The 17,493-nt window shown below is 40.1% G+C and overlaps 1 protein-coding gene across 12 annotated transcripts in view; it reads right to left on the minus strand.

Annotated features, from left to right (window-relative positions):
- Positions 1-17,493, minus strand: part of FHOD3 (formin homology 2 domain containing 3) — a 490,075-nt gene that overhangs the window by 201,611 nt on the left and 270,971 nt on the right. For 11 of the 12 annotated variants that reach the window (XM_032245416.1, XM_032245415.1, XM_032245410.1 and 8 more), the window contains exon 6: positions 9,198-9,292. In XM_032245416.1, the coding sequence (XP_032101307.1) occupies positions 9,198-9,292 (95 nt within the window). Of the gene's footprint in view, positions 1-9,197; positions 9,293-13,735; positions 13,739-17,493 lie in introns of all 12 variants that reach the window. The other variant, XM_032245420.1, reaches the window with a different exon arrangement.

Here is a 17,493-nt window from a genome sequence, read left to right on the forward strand (position 1 = left end):
CCCCAAATCTTCTTCCAGATTACAGCCATGAACTTTTACTCTTCCACCAGCTGCAAAAACTCAGCTGGTTGACCTGGGCTACAGGGGCAGAAGAGTCAAAGCTGTACCTTTAGTTTCTTCTTCTTGCATTCACAAGGATAATATCTCTGTAAGTTAAAATTCTAGTTTATCAGCAAGCCTCTGAAGAATTGAGGAGCCACTCCCATCAGCTCCCTGAAGACGATCATCTCAGCACGAATGGAAGAAACTGCTGCTTAGCCCTGTGGCTGGAGACCCATCTGAACAGTGGGGCCTCCTCAGCCTGCTGCCCTCTTTGAGTCCTCGCCTGAACCACTTCTCTCTCACTCTGAGGTCTTCCTAAAACAATAACTAGTAAAACTTACTTTTTCCCTTTTTTCTCCTACTGAGCTTATTCTCACATGGGGGCCTCTAACATATCAAATCAGTGAGAATGAGTGTTCTGGGTATGTACAGCCAAGTGGCCGGCAGAATAGCAACTGTCCTAAAGAAGAAGCTGGCATATTACACCCACAATGTCTCCAGCGCAAATATTACATGACTATGCCATTAAAACCCATGGAATTTTAGAAATCTTATCTAATAAATGTTGATAAACATGCAAAAAATTCAAACATAACCTCATTCACTAAGTATATGTTCATGCCATTAGAAACAAAGCTCTTTAGATACAGCATAATATTGGAAACAATTCGATTAAAAGATGAGAAAAGTCAAATGAATAATAGTACATTCATATGATTGTGTATTATGTAGGCAGTAAATATTGTGATTTTAAAATATTGTAGAAATACAGGAAATGCTTATAATATACTTAGAATTAACTCTGTAAGAAAAATTCAAAGAAAAACTAGAAGAAAATGTACCCCAAAATGATTATCTTTATGTGGTAGTGTTTCTAGAAAATTCAGTAAATGTTTTAAAAGGTTATTTTTTATATTAATATTTCTTTATTATACCAATAAACCTTAACTATTTTCATTTTTTGAGATGGGGTCTCTCTGTGTTATTCAAGCTGATCATGAACTGGGATCAAGGGAGCCTCCTGTCTTAGCCTCCTTGTAGCTGGGACTATAGGCCCAACACACCCAGTTGCTATATTTTTCTAAATCTTGTTATCATTAACTGAATTATGAAAAAATTAGTCTTAATGAAATTTCTATTAATGAAATATATTTCAATTCAATTAATGTGGGAATCATAAACACAACATCCAATATCAAGGATGGACTTAAGACAATAGCGCAATTCAAGGAATTAACTCATGTTCTCATAACTCCCTTTGCCTGGATCATATAGAATTTGCTGGCTGAGTACATCTCATGCTATTGCAGTATATTTACAGTGTTTTTTTATAATATTAACAATTGGATTTTTGGCTTCCTGCTGGAAAGATGTCAAGCGTCACTCCCAACCTAATGATAAGACAGAGAAAATCATTTACACCATAACTTTTCTTGAGCCTATCATACACCTGGGTTTGCAGGAAAACCAAGTAGCCTGCAATCTATGGAGGGAGAGGGTACTATCCACCCAGAAAGGGTGAGAGGCCAGCAATGGCCTATCTGAGGCAGGGGAGGGGAGGAAGATGAAGTCACTTATACAAAACAGTAGGAAAAATTCAGGCCGGCCGGGCACAGTGGCTGTTGCCTGTGTTCCCAGCACTTTGGGAGGCCATGGCAAGAGAATCACTTGAGTACAGGAGTTTGAGACCAGACTGGACAACATGGTGAAATCCCATCTCTATGCAAAACACAGAAAATTAGCTGGGTGTGGTGGTGTGTGCCCTGTGGTCCTAGCTACTCAGCAGGCTGAGGTGGGAGAACGGCTTGAGCCTGAGCTGTTGAGGCTGCAGTAAGTCGAGATTGCACTACTATATTACAGTCTGAGTGACAGAGCGAGACCCTGTCTCAAAAAATAATAATAATTAAAACAAGAAAACATCAGATAATAATTTTAGCAAATTGTCACATGTCAACTGTGGGCTACCATCAAGCATAAACTCCTTGGAACTGCAGACACAAAGAGATTTCGCATCCACCAGGAGGCTGCTCTCCATGGCACTCACAAACAAGCTGGGCGCAGGTGCACAGCCGTACAATAGGCAGAACTGCAACAGCCCTAAAGGACCGGGGGAGTGGGGAGCAGCCAGCACTGTGAAAGGGCGGGAAACCCCAGCCAGAGCCTTCTCCCCCTTGAGACAAAAGCCTTACGCTATAGGGAAGGTCAATAAGGTGGTAGAGGAGAAGAGAAAAGAATAAAACCCCGTACTCCTAGGGCAGGGGTGGGAAGCCATCCTGGGCCTCTCCTGTTGCTAAGTGTTTTACACCTTCTTCTCTATTATCACTCGCATTTTACAGATGAAAAAAGCAACCCACACCAAGGATGGTGCAGGCGTGTGTGGCCCCAAAGCTCTGGCACTGACTGTCAGATGCAGCATATCTAGATTCCAGGAAGGCCTTGTAAACCCAATGAAGAAACACAGCTGGATGGTCAGAGTTCAGCAGCTTCCCACTAATTGCACAATGGCCCTAAAATGCCCTGACTGATCAGTGTCGACCTGCAGTCTGCACTAGTTTATGCATTCCTTGTCTCTGTCCCACTGGACATTTTCATCAATGGCATAGAAGATCTGCTTATTCATTTTTTGTTAAATAAAATTAGCACTAAAAGCTGATAACATAAAGAGCCAAAACAGAATTCTTAATTATCCTGAGCCTGGAACTCTGGCCTACAATCAACGGGGGAAAAATACAAGGCCCTGAATATAGATGTGAATCAGTCAATCACAGACATGCAGAATGGAAGAAACTGGCAGATAAAATGTGTAATGAAAACCTGGAAGTCTCGGTGGATTACCAGTTCAAATTGGGGCAACACCAGGGCTGCTGCTAAAAGTTGTAACAAAGCAGAGATGGGATTTGTGGAAGAAATCGTATCCCAGCTACCATATTACTATTCTTTATACTACATGAACAGAAGAGTTGGTAACCAGTATGATGAAGAGTTGAAAATTATGTCCCCAAGGACTATCTGTAGTACCCATCAAGTTTAGCTTGGACAGGGTTCACATGGTAACTGCCTTTAAATACTCAACGAGCTTCCACAGCAAGTCAGAGTATCTTGCTCAAGAAAACAATGCACGAGCATTTGGTAATGACAGGTAATACATGTCCCAAAAAGGAAGTCTGCCCACCAATTCCAGCATGCAACAGTGTCCCTGGGCAACCTAAGAAATGACCTGATGCTCCCTCTGCCTCCAGAAGTATCAGGAATGGGACTGATGTCAGAAACACCTTTAACATGACATTGCCATCTCTTCAAGGCTAGGATTCTATTATTTACATTATGTAACTTACAAAGCTTTTCAGCTTTCACCCACACGTTTGGGTCATCTGAGCAGATCACACAACAGTGTCATGCCAGTGGCTCCAAGACCAGAGAGCTCACCAAATCTCCTCTCCTCGTCCATCAGCCAGCATCTCCTGGGGCACACGGAGCACCAGGCTCCATGGCACTTAGCTCTCTTTGGAAATATTTACTTCATCTCCAAACCAGTGTGCCCAAAGTATTCTTGCCAACAAGCCCACATTTCTAACTCTTCTACTGCCAGAGGCACTACCATATTTCTAGCTGCAGAGTCAAATTGTGACCCCCACCTTTGATTCCTTTTATTTTCTTATATCCAGAAACATCCTCCTGGAGGGCTAGTCCTCAAAATGTCTCCACTTTTTCATTATTCTCTTTCCACTGCTACTTTCACCTCACAGCTGTGATACTGAGCTAACCCTTCCCACCCAGCTTCCCCATTCCTGTCAATTTCACCTGCTCCGCCACTTGATTCTACACACCATGTTACTTCCCTTCATTTTGCAGTATGAAGAAACTTTCAGCAATGTCCCCAGTGTTGGGGGTTGGGTGGCAGGCCAGTGGGAACACAGGTTCTCTAATGTGTATTAGTGTGAGTATGAGTGAGAGTGAGTGTGTGTGTGTGTGTGTGTGTCTGTACATGCATGCAAGGAGGGCCATGGCCAAGGCTCCTTCAGCTAGGGCTACATAAGAGTAGAGAGGTCTGCTCACCCTCAGGCAAGTAGAAAGGAAGTCTGGAGAACTGTGATCAGCAATATGGGGCACAGCTGGAAGGATGAGCTTCGGTGGAGCTGATGGAAACATAGAAGGAGCAGAGCACGCTAACCTGAGCAATGCTGACAGGGAAGCTTCCATGCCAGGCCAGCGCCCCAAAGCACCCCTAAGAGGCAGCAAGGAGGGGAGAGTTTGCCAGTCTCAGGGCCCTGAGGCCTTCCCCGTGGGCCAAAAGAGTATCCTTAGAGATAAAGAGACAGACTTTCTGTGCTAGGGTGAAAAAAAGGGCCATACTGTATAGACGGAATCATTCTATCCCAGTTAATTAGAATTCCAGATGTATGAAGAGAAAAAAAATCCACACCCTGTGATAAGTCATGGGCCTGGCATCTGCCTCTTACCTCTGACTGGGGAGTTTAAAGATGGGCTTTTGTAAATAGAAAGAAACACTTTATTGAAAACACTTTTTCTTTCTTTTAAAAAGTCACTATTTGGCTATGAATGCATCATTTTCTCCCCTGGCTATGAGTCTCAAATATCTGCAAACATGCATTGCATAATGAGCCTCTGGCAGGCTGCAAAATCACATCTTGTTGCCTTTCATGGAAGAAAAATGAAGAATTATGAAAACACAGTGACAAGATTTTTCTACTCCAGTATCTCTATCAACTCTGTGTCTGTATAAGGCAAAGGCAACTTGATGTCAAGGTAAACTTTTCAGGTCAAGATAAATCTGACTCTTTGTCAAAAAAAATGCTAGGGCCCCTGGCTTTCCTGATTTCTTAATTTGAATTGGGAAAACCTATTGCAGCTGTATTGACCAAACTGTATGTTTAAGGAGGAGATGGAGGCTTCATCCTCAAAACCTAAGGGTCTTGGGTTGATGTATCTGTTGTTCTTTTAAATCTTTCACTATTCAGATAGGGGTGAGGGAAGAGTGTCAGCAGACACTGTATTGGTTTTGTAAATAAGAGGCGATCTCATTAGAACCATGTAGACTGGAGATAAACTTGGCAGCTACTGCCTTTGTTAACTTTCAGTGACTAGCCTGGGACTTAGCACACCCTTCAGGGTGGCAGGAGACCTTCATCTGACATCACAGTTGGTGGGACCTCTGCACAGTCACTGTTCCTGGAATTCTCCTTTCCAACAACACAGGGAGCTCCAAGGCACAGGCTGACTCTTGGCTTCACTCCCATCTCATTGTGACCAGCACAGCGCAGAACACAGGTGCCAGAGACTATGCTAGACCTTCCTTTGGAAAAATAAAAAACGGAGACAGAAATCCACACAGATCCAATGTTCGTGGCCCAAATGGCTGAGGAGGAGGCCCTGAGGAGGCACCCCAGAGTTCTGAACCATGCTGAGGATGCACACACTGAGTGCGCCATGGAGGAGGGGGAGGCTGGGAAAGCACAATTCCTACAAATGCATTTTTGAAGCTTTTTAATTTTATAATTTCCCCATGTTATTTAGAAATGCAATAAAGATTTTCCTGTGTGTTCGTTCCTTCTCTGTTGTTTATTTTCCTTACAGAATGATTCCAAAGTAAAGTCCACTAGATGCTGTTGCAACACCAGAGACTCCGAGCCATGGTGTGTGTTTCTGTTATTTGTTTTTTTCTCTGCTCCTCTTTTTCTTTTCCTTCCTTGTGGTCTCTTCCCCTCCCTCTTTTCCATCTCTCCCTCTTCTTGTCTTTGAGCCATTCCTCTCTTAGTCTATTTGTGCTGCTATAAAAAAACACCTGAGACTGGGTAATCTGTGAAGAACAGAAATGCATTTCTCCCACTTCTGGAGGCTGGGAAGTCACAAATCAAAGCACTGGCTGGGAGTGCCCAGTCTCTCTGCATCCAAAAGATGCCTGTTGCTGCATCTTCTGGAGGGAACAAAGGCTATGCCCTCACATGGCAGAGAGTCCAAAGAGAGCAGACCCACTCCTTCCACAAATCCTTCTTATAAGGACATTAATCCACTCATGAGGGCAGAGACTTCATGACCTAAACACCTTTCGACGCTGTTGCATTAGGGATTAGGTTTACGACACAAGCATTTAGGGAGGCACATTCAGACCACAGAATTCTCTATGTCATCTCTCCCTGCTCACAGCAATTCTTCCCCACACCTATGCCACCTTCCCTAACCTTGCCCTCACTCTATTCTCTGTCTGATGATGAGCTAACAGACTGTCAGTTTTTCTATCATAAGCATGTTAGGTTTTATTTCCTTTTAGAAATAGGGCAAGTTGTTGGTGTTTTATCACAGCCATCATAAAACCATAAAGGTACCTTAATTCAGCTGTGACATGTACAAAAAATCATTCTTGCAATCAATCATTCAATCAATCATTCTTGCAAAATCTCTTCCCATCTTCCTAGCTTTTAGGTCCTCGAGACCATTTAGAACGCCTGGGGAGGGAGCAGCTTCCAAATGAACATGAAAGTTAGGGAGGGTTCCCAGCACAAGCAAGGAAAAAGGAGAAAAAACTGGAACAGGATATGAGATATAAATCTTCCCTCAGCCTGGCTGAAGCAACCTAGATGGCCCAGCATTCCATTCCGCGTCCAAGGTCACCTACATCAGTTTCAAAACAGAGTCACTTCCATTTTCCATGGAAAACAAAGCCAAAACAATTTTTTTTTTAAAGATTTTCAATCTTCTGAGGGAAGCCATAGCTGTTTCTAATATGAAATGAGAAAATTTCTCTCATCAATAAGTACTAGAAAAAGGAAGACTGAGGGGATGATGTGAGGGTCACCCACAAATGTGGGACCCCATGGGGATTTGCAGGCCAGTGCCAGCCACACAGAAAAGGCCCTTCCAACCACACAAGGACATAATCATCAGGATTCTGAGAAGCCTGAGAAGCAGACACAGCCTAAAACTAGAACCAGGCTCATCCCCAAATCAAACCAGGGCTGAGTGCTCCTGAAGGACAGCAGAGTCCTTGGAAGGCAGGTGACTCCAGTGGCAGGGCCCGGGGATGGGCTCCCTAGCAGAGCACAGCACTGTGGGAAGCTCCCCAGCAGAGCACAGCAGCCTGGAAAGGCTCGCCCTAGTGGGGGTAGGCAGTGAACACAGGGATGGGGGCGGGCAGTGAACACAGGGATCGGGGCAGAATGGGCAGACCACATGTGATATGGTTTGGTTCTGTGTCCACACCCAAATCTCACCTTGAATTGTAACAATTCCCACATCTCGTGGGACGGACCCAGTGGGAGGTACCCAGTGGAAGGTAAGTGAATCATGAGAGTGGGTTTTTCCCATGCTGTTCTCATGATAGTGAGTAAGTCTCCTGAGAAGCTGATGGTTTTATAAAGGGCAGTTCCCCTGCACACACTCTCTTGCCTGCCACCACAAAAGATGTGCCTTTGCTCCTCCTCCACCTTCCGCCATGATTGTGAGGCCTCCCCAGCCATGTGGAACTGTGAGTCCATTAAACCTCTTTCCTTTATAAATTACCCAGTCTTGAGTATGTCTTTATTAGCAGGGTGAGAACAGATTAATCCAACATGCTCTTCTGGGACTTTGCAAAGCTATGCTAATTCTGTGACCTGTTTAAGTCAATTTCAATTTCTGTATCCAGGCCCTCAAGATCCCCAACTCCACCTGACCATGTTGCCACTCAGACACTGAAATCTCCACAACACACAACCTGCACCACACTCCAACCTTGGTGTATCTGCACCTGCTCAGGACAGGGTCCCTTATACTTGTTCTCCCAAATATCCCTGCAGCCAGGTCCCTAACACATGCTCCTCCACACCCCAGCACAACCCAGAGAAGACTTTTAGAGGCTTGCCCAGCTTTTGGCACACCTCATGTGATGGAGTAGATCTGCTTCCTTGGTAGCACTTCCAGAGTCCACAGGGATCTCGCAGCCAGGGCATGGCTGGAGGTGATGTGCCAAGATGTATGGGGAAACCAGCTAGGCTTCATAATTAAGCACAGTTTCCTCAACTACCAAACGGGAATTATATTATTTACCTGATACTGGCCTCATGAGGATTAAATGAGATCACGCTTATAAAACACCTAGTATGGGCCAGATGTGGTGGTTCACACCTGTTACCCCAGCACTTTGAGAGATTAAGGTGGGAGGATCACTTGAGGCCAGGAGTTCGAGAACAGAATGACCAACATGGTGAAAATGTGTCACCACAAAAATTAGCCCTGGGTGGTGGGTTATGCCTTTATTCCCACCTACTTGGGAGACTGAGGCATGGGAATTGCTTGAACCCAGGAGGTGGAGGTTGCAGTGAGCCAAGATCATGTTACTGCACTCCAGCCTGGGCAATAGAGTAGGACTCAGTCTCAATAAATAAATAAAATAAAATAAAATACCTAGTATGGTGCCTGACAAATCTGTTATAAACATTGATGACTTTTATAATTGATGTTAGAGCTGAAAGGTAATCTCAGATTCTTTTATCCATATAGGAATATGCATATACATATGTACAATGTATAAACATATACGTACACACATGAACATGAAATACAGGTGGTACACTGATCTTACATCTATGGTATAACCTTTTTTTTTTTTTTTTTTTGAGACAAAGTCTTGCTCTGTCACCCAGGCTGGAGTGCAGTGGCATGATCTTGGCTCACTGCAGCTTCCACCTCCTGGGTTCAAGCAATTCTCTTGCCTCAGCCTCCTGAGTAGCTAGGACTACAGGTGTGTGCCACCATAGCCAGCTAATTTATTGTATTTTTAGTAGAGATGGAGTTTCACGGTGTTAGCCAGGATGGTCTTGATCTCCTGACCTTGTGATCCACCTGCCTCGGCCTCCCAAAGTGCTGGGATTACAGGCATGAGCCACCGCGCCCAGCCCTATGATACAACATTTAATTATGAGAAACCAAAGGTTCCAAAGGCACTTGATTAAAGCTTAAGAGAAAATAGAAATGCATTAAAATTTCATGAGCCATTTGCAATTTAAGTGTATCTTAAAATCTATAGAGTAGTAGTCCTCATTTATACTGCAATGGCTTGAAAAAAGGCTGAACAAACTTCTTTTTGCAAAACTGACTCAAAGAAAAACAAAAGGCAAGTGATAGGACAACTGAACAAAATAGCCATAACTTCCCCTTACCTTTGACCCAATGAGAGTATACAGCCACTGAATGGTTTCATTGTGGTTTATTACTCCATTCATTCCATCCACATACAACATGATCTGGCCCAAAGCTATAGAAAACAAGAGAAAAAGGAGACATTATAGGTTTATATAGAAATATAATCTTCAGTGATCATAATGGCAATCAAGGTTTTCTTTAAGTACACTTAAAGAAAAGTACACTGTGTACACAGTGTCTTAAGAATCAAAGCTGAGGCGAATCCCTGAGCTCTGAAATTAGCTAAATCTCCTTTCAGAGAGAAAGTGTCGAACAAGGGCTATGGAAGAAACAAGTGCTATTCTAGTCTCCTGAAAGATGCAATTAAGGCACCGATCCAGTGATCGTTGTTTCTGTGTGCCTTGATGTATAAATGCATGTTTTTTTGTTTCTATATCTGTGTGTAGTCCCAGACAGGACAAAGATATTCATGAGATGGTGTCTGGGTTGTGGCCTCCCACTGAGGCCACAAGGACAAATGAAGTTTCCAAAAGCAACCTGTCCAGGGTCCCAGTCTGTGGTCAGCAAGTCTCAGATTCTGTGGGATCATCCTGAGCTAATCCAATTTTATTCCAACAGGTCAGCACTGTGTAGTTAAGTATTACGTGTAATTCCCTTTAAAGATTTTCAAGTAGAAAATTTCAGGTATGATGAAAATACATGATATCACATGTTCATCATAACATCAAATCCTAAATTCTTAGTTTAGGATGATATAGTCACCCATACAATCATTATTCTCCAAAAAGAAAATACTAGCTATTGTTTTTGTAAACATAAACTTAGTTTTTCAGCTCCATTAGTATCAAAATAATCTGGATGACAGGTAATGAACAAACAGAAGTTATATGCCCTAAAGGAAGCATATTTCACCCATAACTAATTGTTAGGACATTCACTTTTTTTTGAAACAACATGTTTTATGCTTGTAATAGTAGGACATCCCCTCTTAGAAAGTTAGAAAAACACAAAGGAATAAAGTGAAAATAATTCATATTACCATAAAGATAACCATTCTTAAAATATTGATGTATTTTCTTACCTTCTTTTTTTATGCATTACACACACATACAAAGTTTATATGTAAACTGTAGGAAACATTCTACATGAAATATGTCGATTAAAAAGAGTGAAACACAAAACAGTATACACAAATTCTAAGTATATAAATATATATGTAATATTAGAAAACTGATCCTATCCAACAGAAGAGCAAGTAAGAAAACTGCATTGGTGGCCAGGCATGGGGGCTCATGCCTACAATCCCAACACTTTGGGAGGCCAAGGTGGGGCATATCATATGAGGTCAGGAGTTTGAGACCAGCCTGATCAACATGGCGAAACCCCATCTCTACTAAAAATGCAAAAATTAGCCACGTGTGGTGGCTGGTGTCTGTAATCCCAGCTATTTGGGAGGCTGGGGCACGAGAATTGCTTGAACTCAGGAAACAGAGGTTGCAGTGAGCCAAGATGGCGCCACTGCACTCCAGCCTGGGTGACAGAGCAAGACTCCGTCTCAAAAAAAAAAAAAAAAAAAAAGGATAACCACATTATTCTGAGAAAAACTATGCTCCTAAATATGTAAGAACTCAAAAACTTTTTAAATTATTTGGACATACCCTTGACACAATAAGCAGTATATTTTGAGAAGTAACAGATTCATATTCTACTTAATGGTAAAACACTAGAGATATTCCTACTAATCAGGAATAATTTCTAAATGATGCTCATTAAACTCATGTATTATTTAACACTGCTATAGACTCTCAGGCAAATTTAATCACGTATAAAAATAATGATATGAAATGGTTGGAAATAAATACATATTACAATAATTTGCAAGTAACATTACAGATACAATTTAAAAATTCACAGAATTTACGGAAAAGAGATTACAATTATAATCACATTTCTCATCCTAATGAGAAATCTGTATGTAGCATTTGAATGTAGCATACAAAAAGTTTGACATAAAAATATATTAGATAAGTGGATCTATGACAATAAATGCTAAAGAATAGAATTATTGCTTTTTTAAATAGTAAATACAAACTAGTAAGAAAATATTAAATGCCAATAGAAAAAAGGCAAATCTATTTTATATGAGAGGCAACAAATGTGTTTATAATAGCATGTAAAATTGTTCACACTCACTATAATAAAACAAATGCAAATTAAAACAATAATAAGGTAGTGTTTTCACTGAAATTGGCAGAGGTAGTTTTAAAATGAAAGATTATGTATCAAACAGTAGAGAGGTTAAATACTGTCATGCATCCCTGGTGGCAGGGCAAACTGGTAGAAACCTGCAATAAGGCTATCTAGAGCTCTAATTATTTGTAAAGTTGCCACGTATTTAGCACTCACTGTGTGCCAAGTTCTCAAGAGGGACTTTATAGGTATTATTGATAGATGAGCCATCTGCAGTGGGTATTTTTACACCCATTTGACAGAGAAAAAAACTGAGGCACTGAGAAGTGAGGAGCTGTGTCCAAAATTTCCATCACCGCCAAAGTAGCAGAGCTCACTTCCAGCCTTGGTGGGCAAGCACCTATATGTTTATACTAAGAGCCTGAAAGTTTTCTTAAAGTCTTTGCCCAGTCATCACAATTGGGAAACCTATTCTAAGGAAATAGCTCTAAGTTTAAACAAACAAAATGTTCTCACTCATAGGCTGGTGTTGAACAATGAGAACACATGGATACAGGGAGGGGAGCATCACACACTGGGGTCTGTCAGGGGAACTAGGGGAGGGAGAGTGGGGTGCGGGGAGTTGGGGAGGGATAAACATGGGGAGAAATGTCAGATATAGGTGATGGGGAGTAAGGCAGCAAACCACATTGCCATGTATGTACCTATGCAACAATCTTGCATGTTCTTCACATGTACCCGAAAACCTAAAACGCAATAAAATATATATTTAAAAAAATAAATAAATAAGGCCAGGCACGGTGGCTCACGCCTGTAATCCCAGCACTTTGGGAGGCCGAGGCGGGTGGATCACAAGATCAAGAGATCGAGACCATCCTGGTCAACATGGTGAAACCCCATCTCTACTAAAAATACAAAACATTAGCTGGGCATGGTGGCGTGTGCCTGTAATCCCAGCTACTCAGGAGGCTGAGGCAGGAGAATTGCCTGAACCCAGGAGGCGGAGGTTGCAGTAAGCCGAGATCACGCCATTGCACTCCAGCCTGGGTAACAAGAACGAAACTTTGTCTCAAAAAATAAATAAATAAATAAATAAATAAATAAATAAATAAATAAATAAATAAGGAAGCAGAGGTGTTCACTGAAGCATTATTTAAAATAGCAAAATAACAACTAAAACACAAATACCAATCATGGTTCTAGAACTCAGCGTACATAGTCATTTACCAAAGCTATGTCCTATCCTGTAAAATGTTCCCATAATATAAGTAAAAAGCAAGTATAAACATCGCATAATTAAATAAAACACTCAAATCTTCTTTTAGTTGAGATACGGTCTCGCTCTGTCACCCAGGCTGGAGCAGTGGTGGCTCACTGCAGCCCTAACCTCCCATGCTCAAATGATCCTCCCACCTCAGGCTCCTGAGTAGCTGGGACCACAGACACATGCCACCACACCCAGATAATGTTTTTTGGTTTTTTGGTTTTTTTTTTTTTTTTTGAGAGACAAGGTTTCCTTATGCTACCTAGGCTGGTTTCGAACTCCTGGGCTCAAGTGATCAACTAGCCTTAGAATCCCAGAATGCTGAGATTATAGGCATAAGCCACTGTGCCCAGTCTTAACACTCAAATCTTCATACCAAGAAGAAAAGGAAATCCATAAAACATTAGCCATTATGATTGAGTATATGTTCTTTGGATGTATTTTTCCTATTTTTCCCAGCTTTCTAATATGAGTATTGATACTAGAATATGTAATATGTAAAATATGTAAAAAAGTAAAATATGTAAAAAAAAAAAAAAAAAAGAACAAAAATGAGACTGAATAATGTAAGGTGTTCCATGCTTTTGTTTTTAGAATTTTTTTTACTAGTGTACCCCTTCTTAGCTCCCCCCTCCCTTCTGCAGGAAGGTGCAGCCCCCTGCTTCACGGAAGAGCTCCATTCTGAGTCCCACTGTTGAAGAAACCAATCCTTAGGTACATTTTAGCACCTGCCTCTAAATAAGCCTAACCACACAGGGAGAGAGGAAGTAGACTCTTCAGCCTTCTGGAAGGTATATCCACAGGGAAGACTCTCTCCTCGAGGCTGAGAAGCCAGGACTGAAAGACTCCACCCTAAGAGCTCAGGGCCTCTGGTACTGCCCAGCGCCCAGGGAGCCAGGACACTATTACAACGGGAGAAGGCAAACTAAGATTTAAAAGCTGACTTGATCTGTTCCCCACAACATTCTACTAACTGATCACATTGGAAAAGGTGCGTCACTAGAAAGTTCATGTCTAATGGAATTCAAGTGCCCAATCACACTAATTTTTCATATTTTGTTAATCAAATCTTCCCCACTACATCTTTTTTGTACCCTACACCCCCTAATACCAAGGCAATCCCGCCTGTAAACCACTCCAGACACAAGATGGCGCTAAATAGATTCAAGTGGGTTAATATTGCACTATGAGCAGCAAAAACCCAGCAACCTTAAACATAGGCCTGAAAATAAAATCCACACAGAAGAAAATAGATGCCCTGAAAACACATGTCTGGGTCACAGGAACCATGAAAATTCATGATTTGTGTTTTCAAGAAGGATTAGACTGTCCTTCAGAACACAGTGGCAGATGTCACCACACAGGTCTAGGAAGAGAGCATTTCCTGTGCTGCCACTCAAGGAACTTACTACACTCGAGGTATATTTATTCATCTTTCTGTGATTCAGTTTCTTCATGTCAAAAATGACACAGCAATACCACAGTCTTTATTTTTCAGGGGTATGGTGAGGAATGAGTTAGAACAGTGCCTCCACTGAACAGAAGCACGCGCTGAACAAATCTCAAAGACAAAAAACAGCGAGCAAGCCCTCCAGGCCAACCTTACCCAGCTGTGGGTCATGAGATGTGGTAGAAGAACTCCTTGCCTAACTAGAAGTCACAAAGATTTTCTCTTATGTGTTCTTCTAAAAATGTCTAGTTTTTCTCTCTATATTTAGCTGTTTGATCCAATTTGAGATAATTCTTATACAAAGAGGCTTAGATTCAGGTTCTTTTTTTTTCATATGTCCAACTGCTATAAGGCGATTTTTAAAAGAGACTGTCCTCTATTTCACTGCTTTGGCAAATTTGCCAAAAATCACTAGTTGTGTCTGTATGGGTCTGTTTCTGCTCCATTGGTCTATCCCTTTGCCAATACCACACAGTCCACATCACCATAGCTTTACAGCAAATGTTAAAATCAGCCAGTGTGATTCCTCCTATTCATTCTTCTTTTTCAAAATTATTTCAGCCATTCTTGTTCTTTTGCCTTTTAATAGAAATTCCGGAAGCAGCTTGTCTAAATAAACAGAAAAATTTTTCTGGAAATAATGTTAATCTATAAATTCTAGGAGAACTGACATCTTTACTGTGCTGAATCTTCTAATCTATAAATCTATTATGTCTATTCATTTATGATATACCTTCACAGGTTACTTTTATCTGTGTTCTATAGTTTTCAACTATAGATGCAATATATGTTTGTTTGGGGATGTATATTTTTGCCAGATTTATAAGTAGTTCACAGTCTTTGTAGTTACTACAAACGGTGTTTTAAAAACTTTCCATTCCCAATTGTTTATTATTAGTATATAGAAACAAAATTGATTTTTGTATACTGGCCTTATATCCTATAACATGGTTAAACTTATCAATTCTAAGAGTGTTTGATTTTTGTTTTGTTTTTGTAGATTTCCTGGAATTTTGTACAAAGACAATAACGCTGTCTGTGAACAAGAACAATTTTGTTTTTTCCTTCTCAATCTATATCCCCCTTTCCCATCCCTATAGCACTGGTGAAGACTTTCAGTATAATATTCAGTGGGAGTGGTGAGAGTGAACACCTTTGCCTTGTTTCTAATATTAGAGAGAAAGCATTAATGATCATTTACCATTAATTATAATGTTAGACATAGTTTTTGTAAATTACCTTTTATCAAGATGAGGAAGTTTCTCCAATTTCTAGTCTGCTAAGAGCTTTCTAAAATCATGAATGGATGAATTTTGTCAAATGCTTCTTTTACATCAATTGATATGATTGTGTTTTTTCTTCTTCAGACTGTTAATGCAGGTTACACTAACTGAATTTCAAATACTGAATGAGCCATGCATCCTTTTTGACCATAGTATATTTTTCTTTTTATATATTGCTGGATTTGATTTGCTAATATTTGTTGAGGACTTTTTGCATCTTAGTTCACAATGAATGTTGTTCTGTGTATTTTGTTGTCTGGTTGTTATCCCATGGTAATAACAACCTCATAAAATGGATTGGGAAGTGATCACTCCTCTTCTGTTTTCTGGAAGAGATTTTGTAAAATCGGTTTGGTCTTTAAATGTCTGGTGGAATTCACCAGGAAACCATTTGGGCTTGGAGATATTTTGTTCAGAAGATTAACTGCAAATTACATTTCTTGAATAGTTGCAGTAATGGGGCTGGTCAGGTTATCATTCCATCTTGGGTGGGTTTTGGTAGTTAGTGGTTTTTAAGGAAATGATCCATTTAAGGAATCGATCCATTTCATCTAACATATCAATTTTATGTGCTGAGAGTTGTTCACAGTATTCTAATTCATTTAAGTGAAGTCTTATCCCCTTTCATTCCTAATGTTAGTAATGCATGTCTTCTCTCTTTTTTCATTTGTCATTCTTGTTGGTCAACTTTATTTTTCTTTTCAAAGAACCAGCTTTTTGTTTCATTGATTTTTCTCTATTGTTTCTCTGCTTTCAACTTCATCAATTTCTACTTTCATTATTTTCTTCCGCTTATTTTTTACTTTACTTTTCTTACTCTAGTTTCTTACAGTAGGTGCTTATATTATTATTTCTCTTTTCTAATATATGCAGTTAATGCTAGAAATGTCCCCCATGTATTGCTTCAACCACATCCCACGAATTTGATATGCTGTATTTTCATTTTCATTTAGTATAAAATGCTTTCTAATTTCCATTGAGAATTCCTCTTCAAACACGGATTACTTAGAAGTGTGTTAATTTCCAAGAGTTTGGACATATTTATGTTATCCTTCTGTTACTGATTTAGAGTTTAATTGTATTATAGTCAGAAATTACATTATTTCATTTCTTTTAAATTGGTTATGGTTTGTCTTATGACCCACGATATGATCTTTATTGGTGAATGTTTTATGCAAATTTGAAAGTAATATGTATTCTCTGCAGTTGGGTAGAGTTTTCTAAAGATGTCAATTAGAAATAGTTGGTTGATGGTGCCATTCAGTTCCTTCATAGCCTTGCTGATTTTCAGTCTGTCAATTCCATTGATTACCAAAAGAGAAGTATTGAAGTCTCCAGCTACAATAGAATTTTTTCTGTTTCTTACTTTAGTCCTGTTTTTGCTTAATATATTTTGAAGCTCTAGTTTTCTGGGTGACCTGATCCTTTTGTCATTATAATGTCTGCTTTACCTCTAATTATCTTCTTTGCTCTGAAGCCTACCTCTCTTTTTCTAATAACTAATATAGCCACTTCACCTTCTTTGAAGTAGTGTTTGCATGTTCGCTTTTCCTGCATTCTTTTGCCTTTAAACCACCTATAGAATTATAATTAAAGTGGGTTTCTTGTAAGCAGCATTTAGTTGGGTCTTGTTTCATTTGTTTATTAATTTCTGTCTTTTAATTACTGTGATTAGACCAGTCATATTTAATGTAAGTACTAATGTGATTTAACTAAGGTCTTTCTGAGCCCACCTGGTAAGATTTTTACTTTGGTTATTGTATCTTTCATTTTTAAGTTTTCCATTGGGTTCTTCTTTATATCTTCTATTTCTTGCTGAGACTCTCCATTTTTCTATTCATTTCAATAATGTTCACTCTTACTTCCTGAAGCATTTTCATAATAGCTGTATTCAAAACTGACAAATCCAGTATCTGTATCAACTTGGCCTGGGGTGGTGATCTATCTTTTCCCATGTAAGTTGAGATTTTCCTAGTTTATTGTGTGCCAAGTAATTTTGGCTTATCTCCTGGACATTTTTTAAATAATGTTACGAAACTCTGGGTTTTGTTTAAATATTACAGAAAATGCTGATATTTTTGTTTAAGCAGCCAATTAACCTGGTTCAGTTTGAGCCACAAGTTCTG

Source organism: Sapajus apella, unplaced genomic scaffold (genome assembly GCF_009761245.1).
Source record: "Sapajus apella isolate SASKATOON/1434 unplaced genomic scaffold, GSC_monkey_1.0 scaffold57, whole genome shotgun sequence".
NCBI lineage: Eukaryota > Metazoa > Chordata > Mammalia > Primates > Cebidae > Sapajus > Sapajus apella.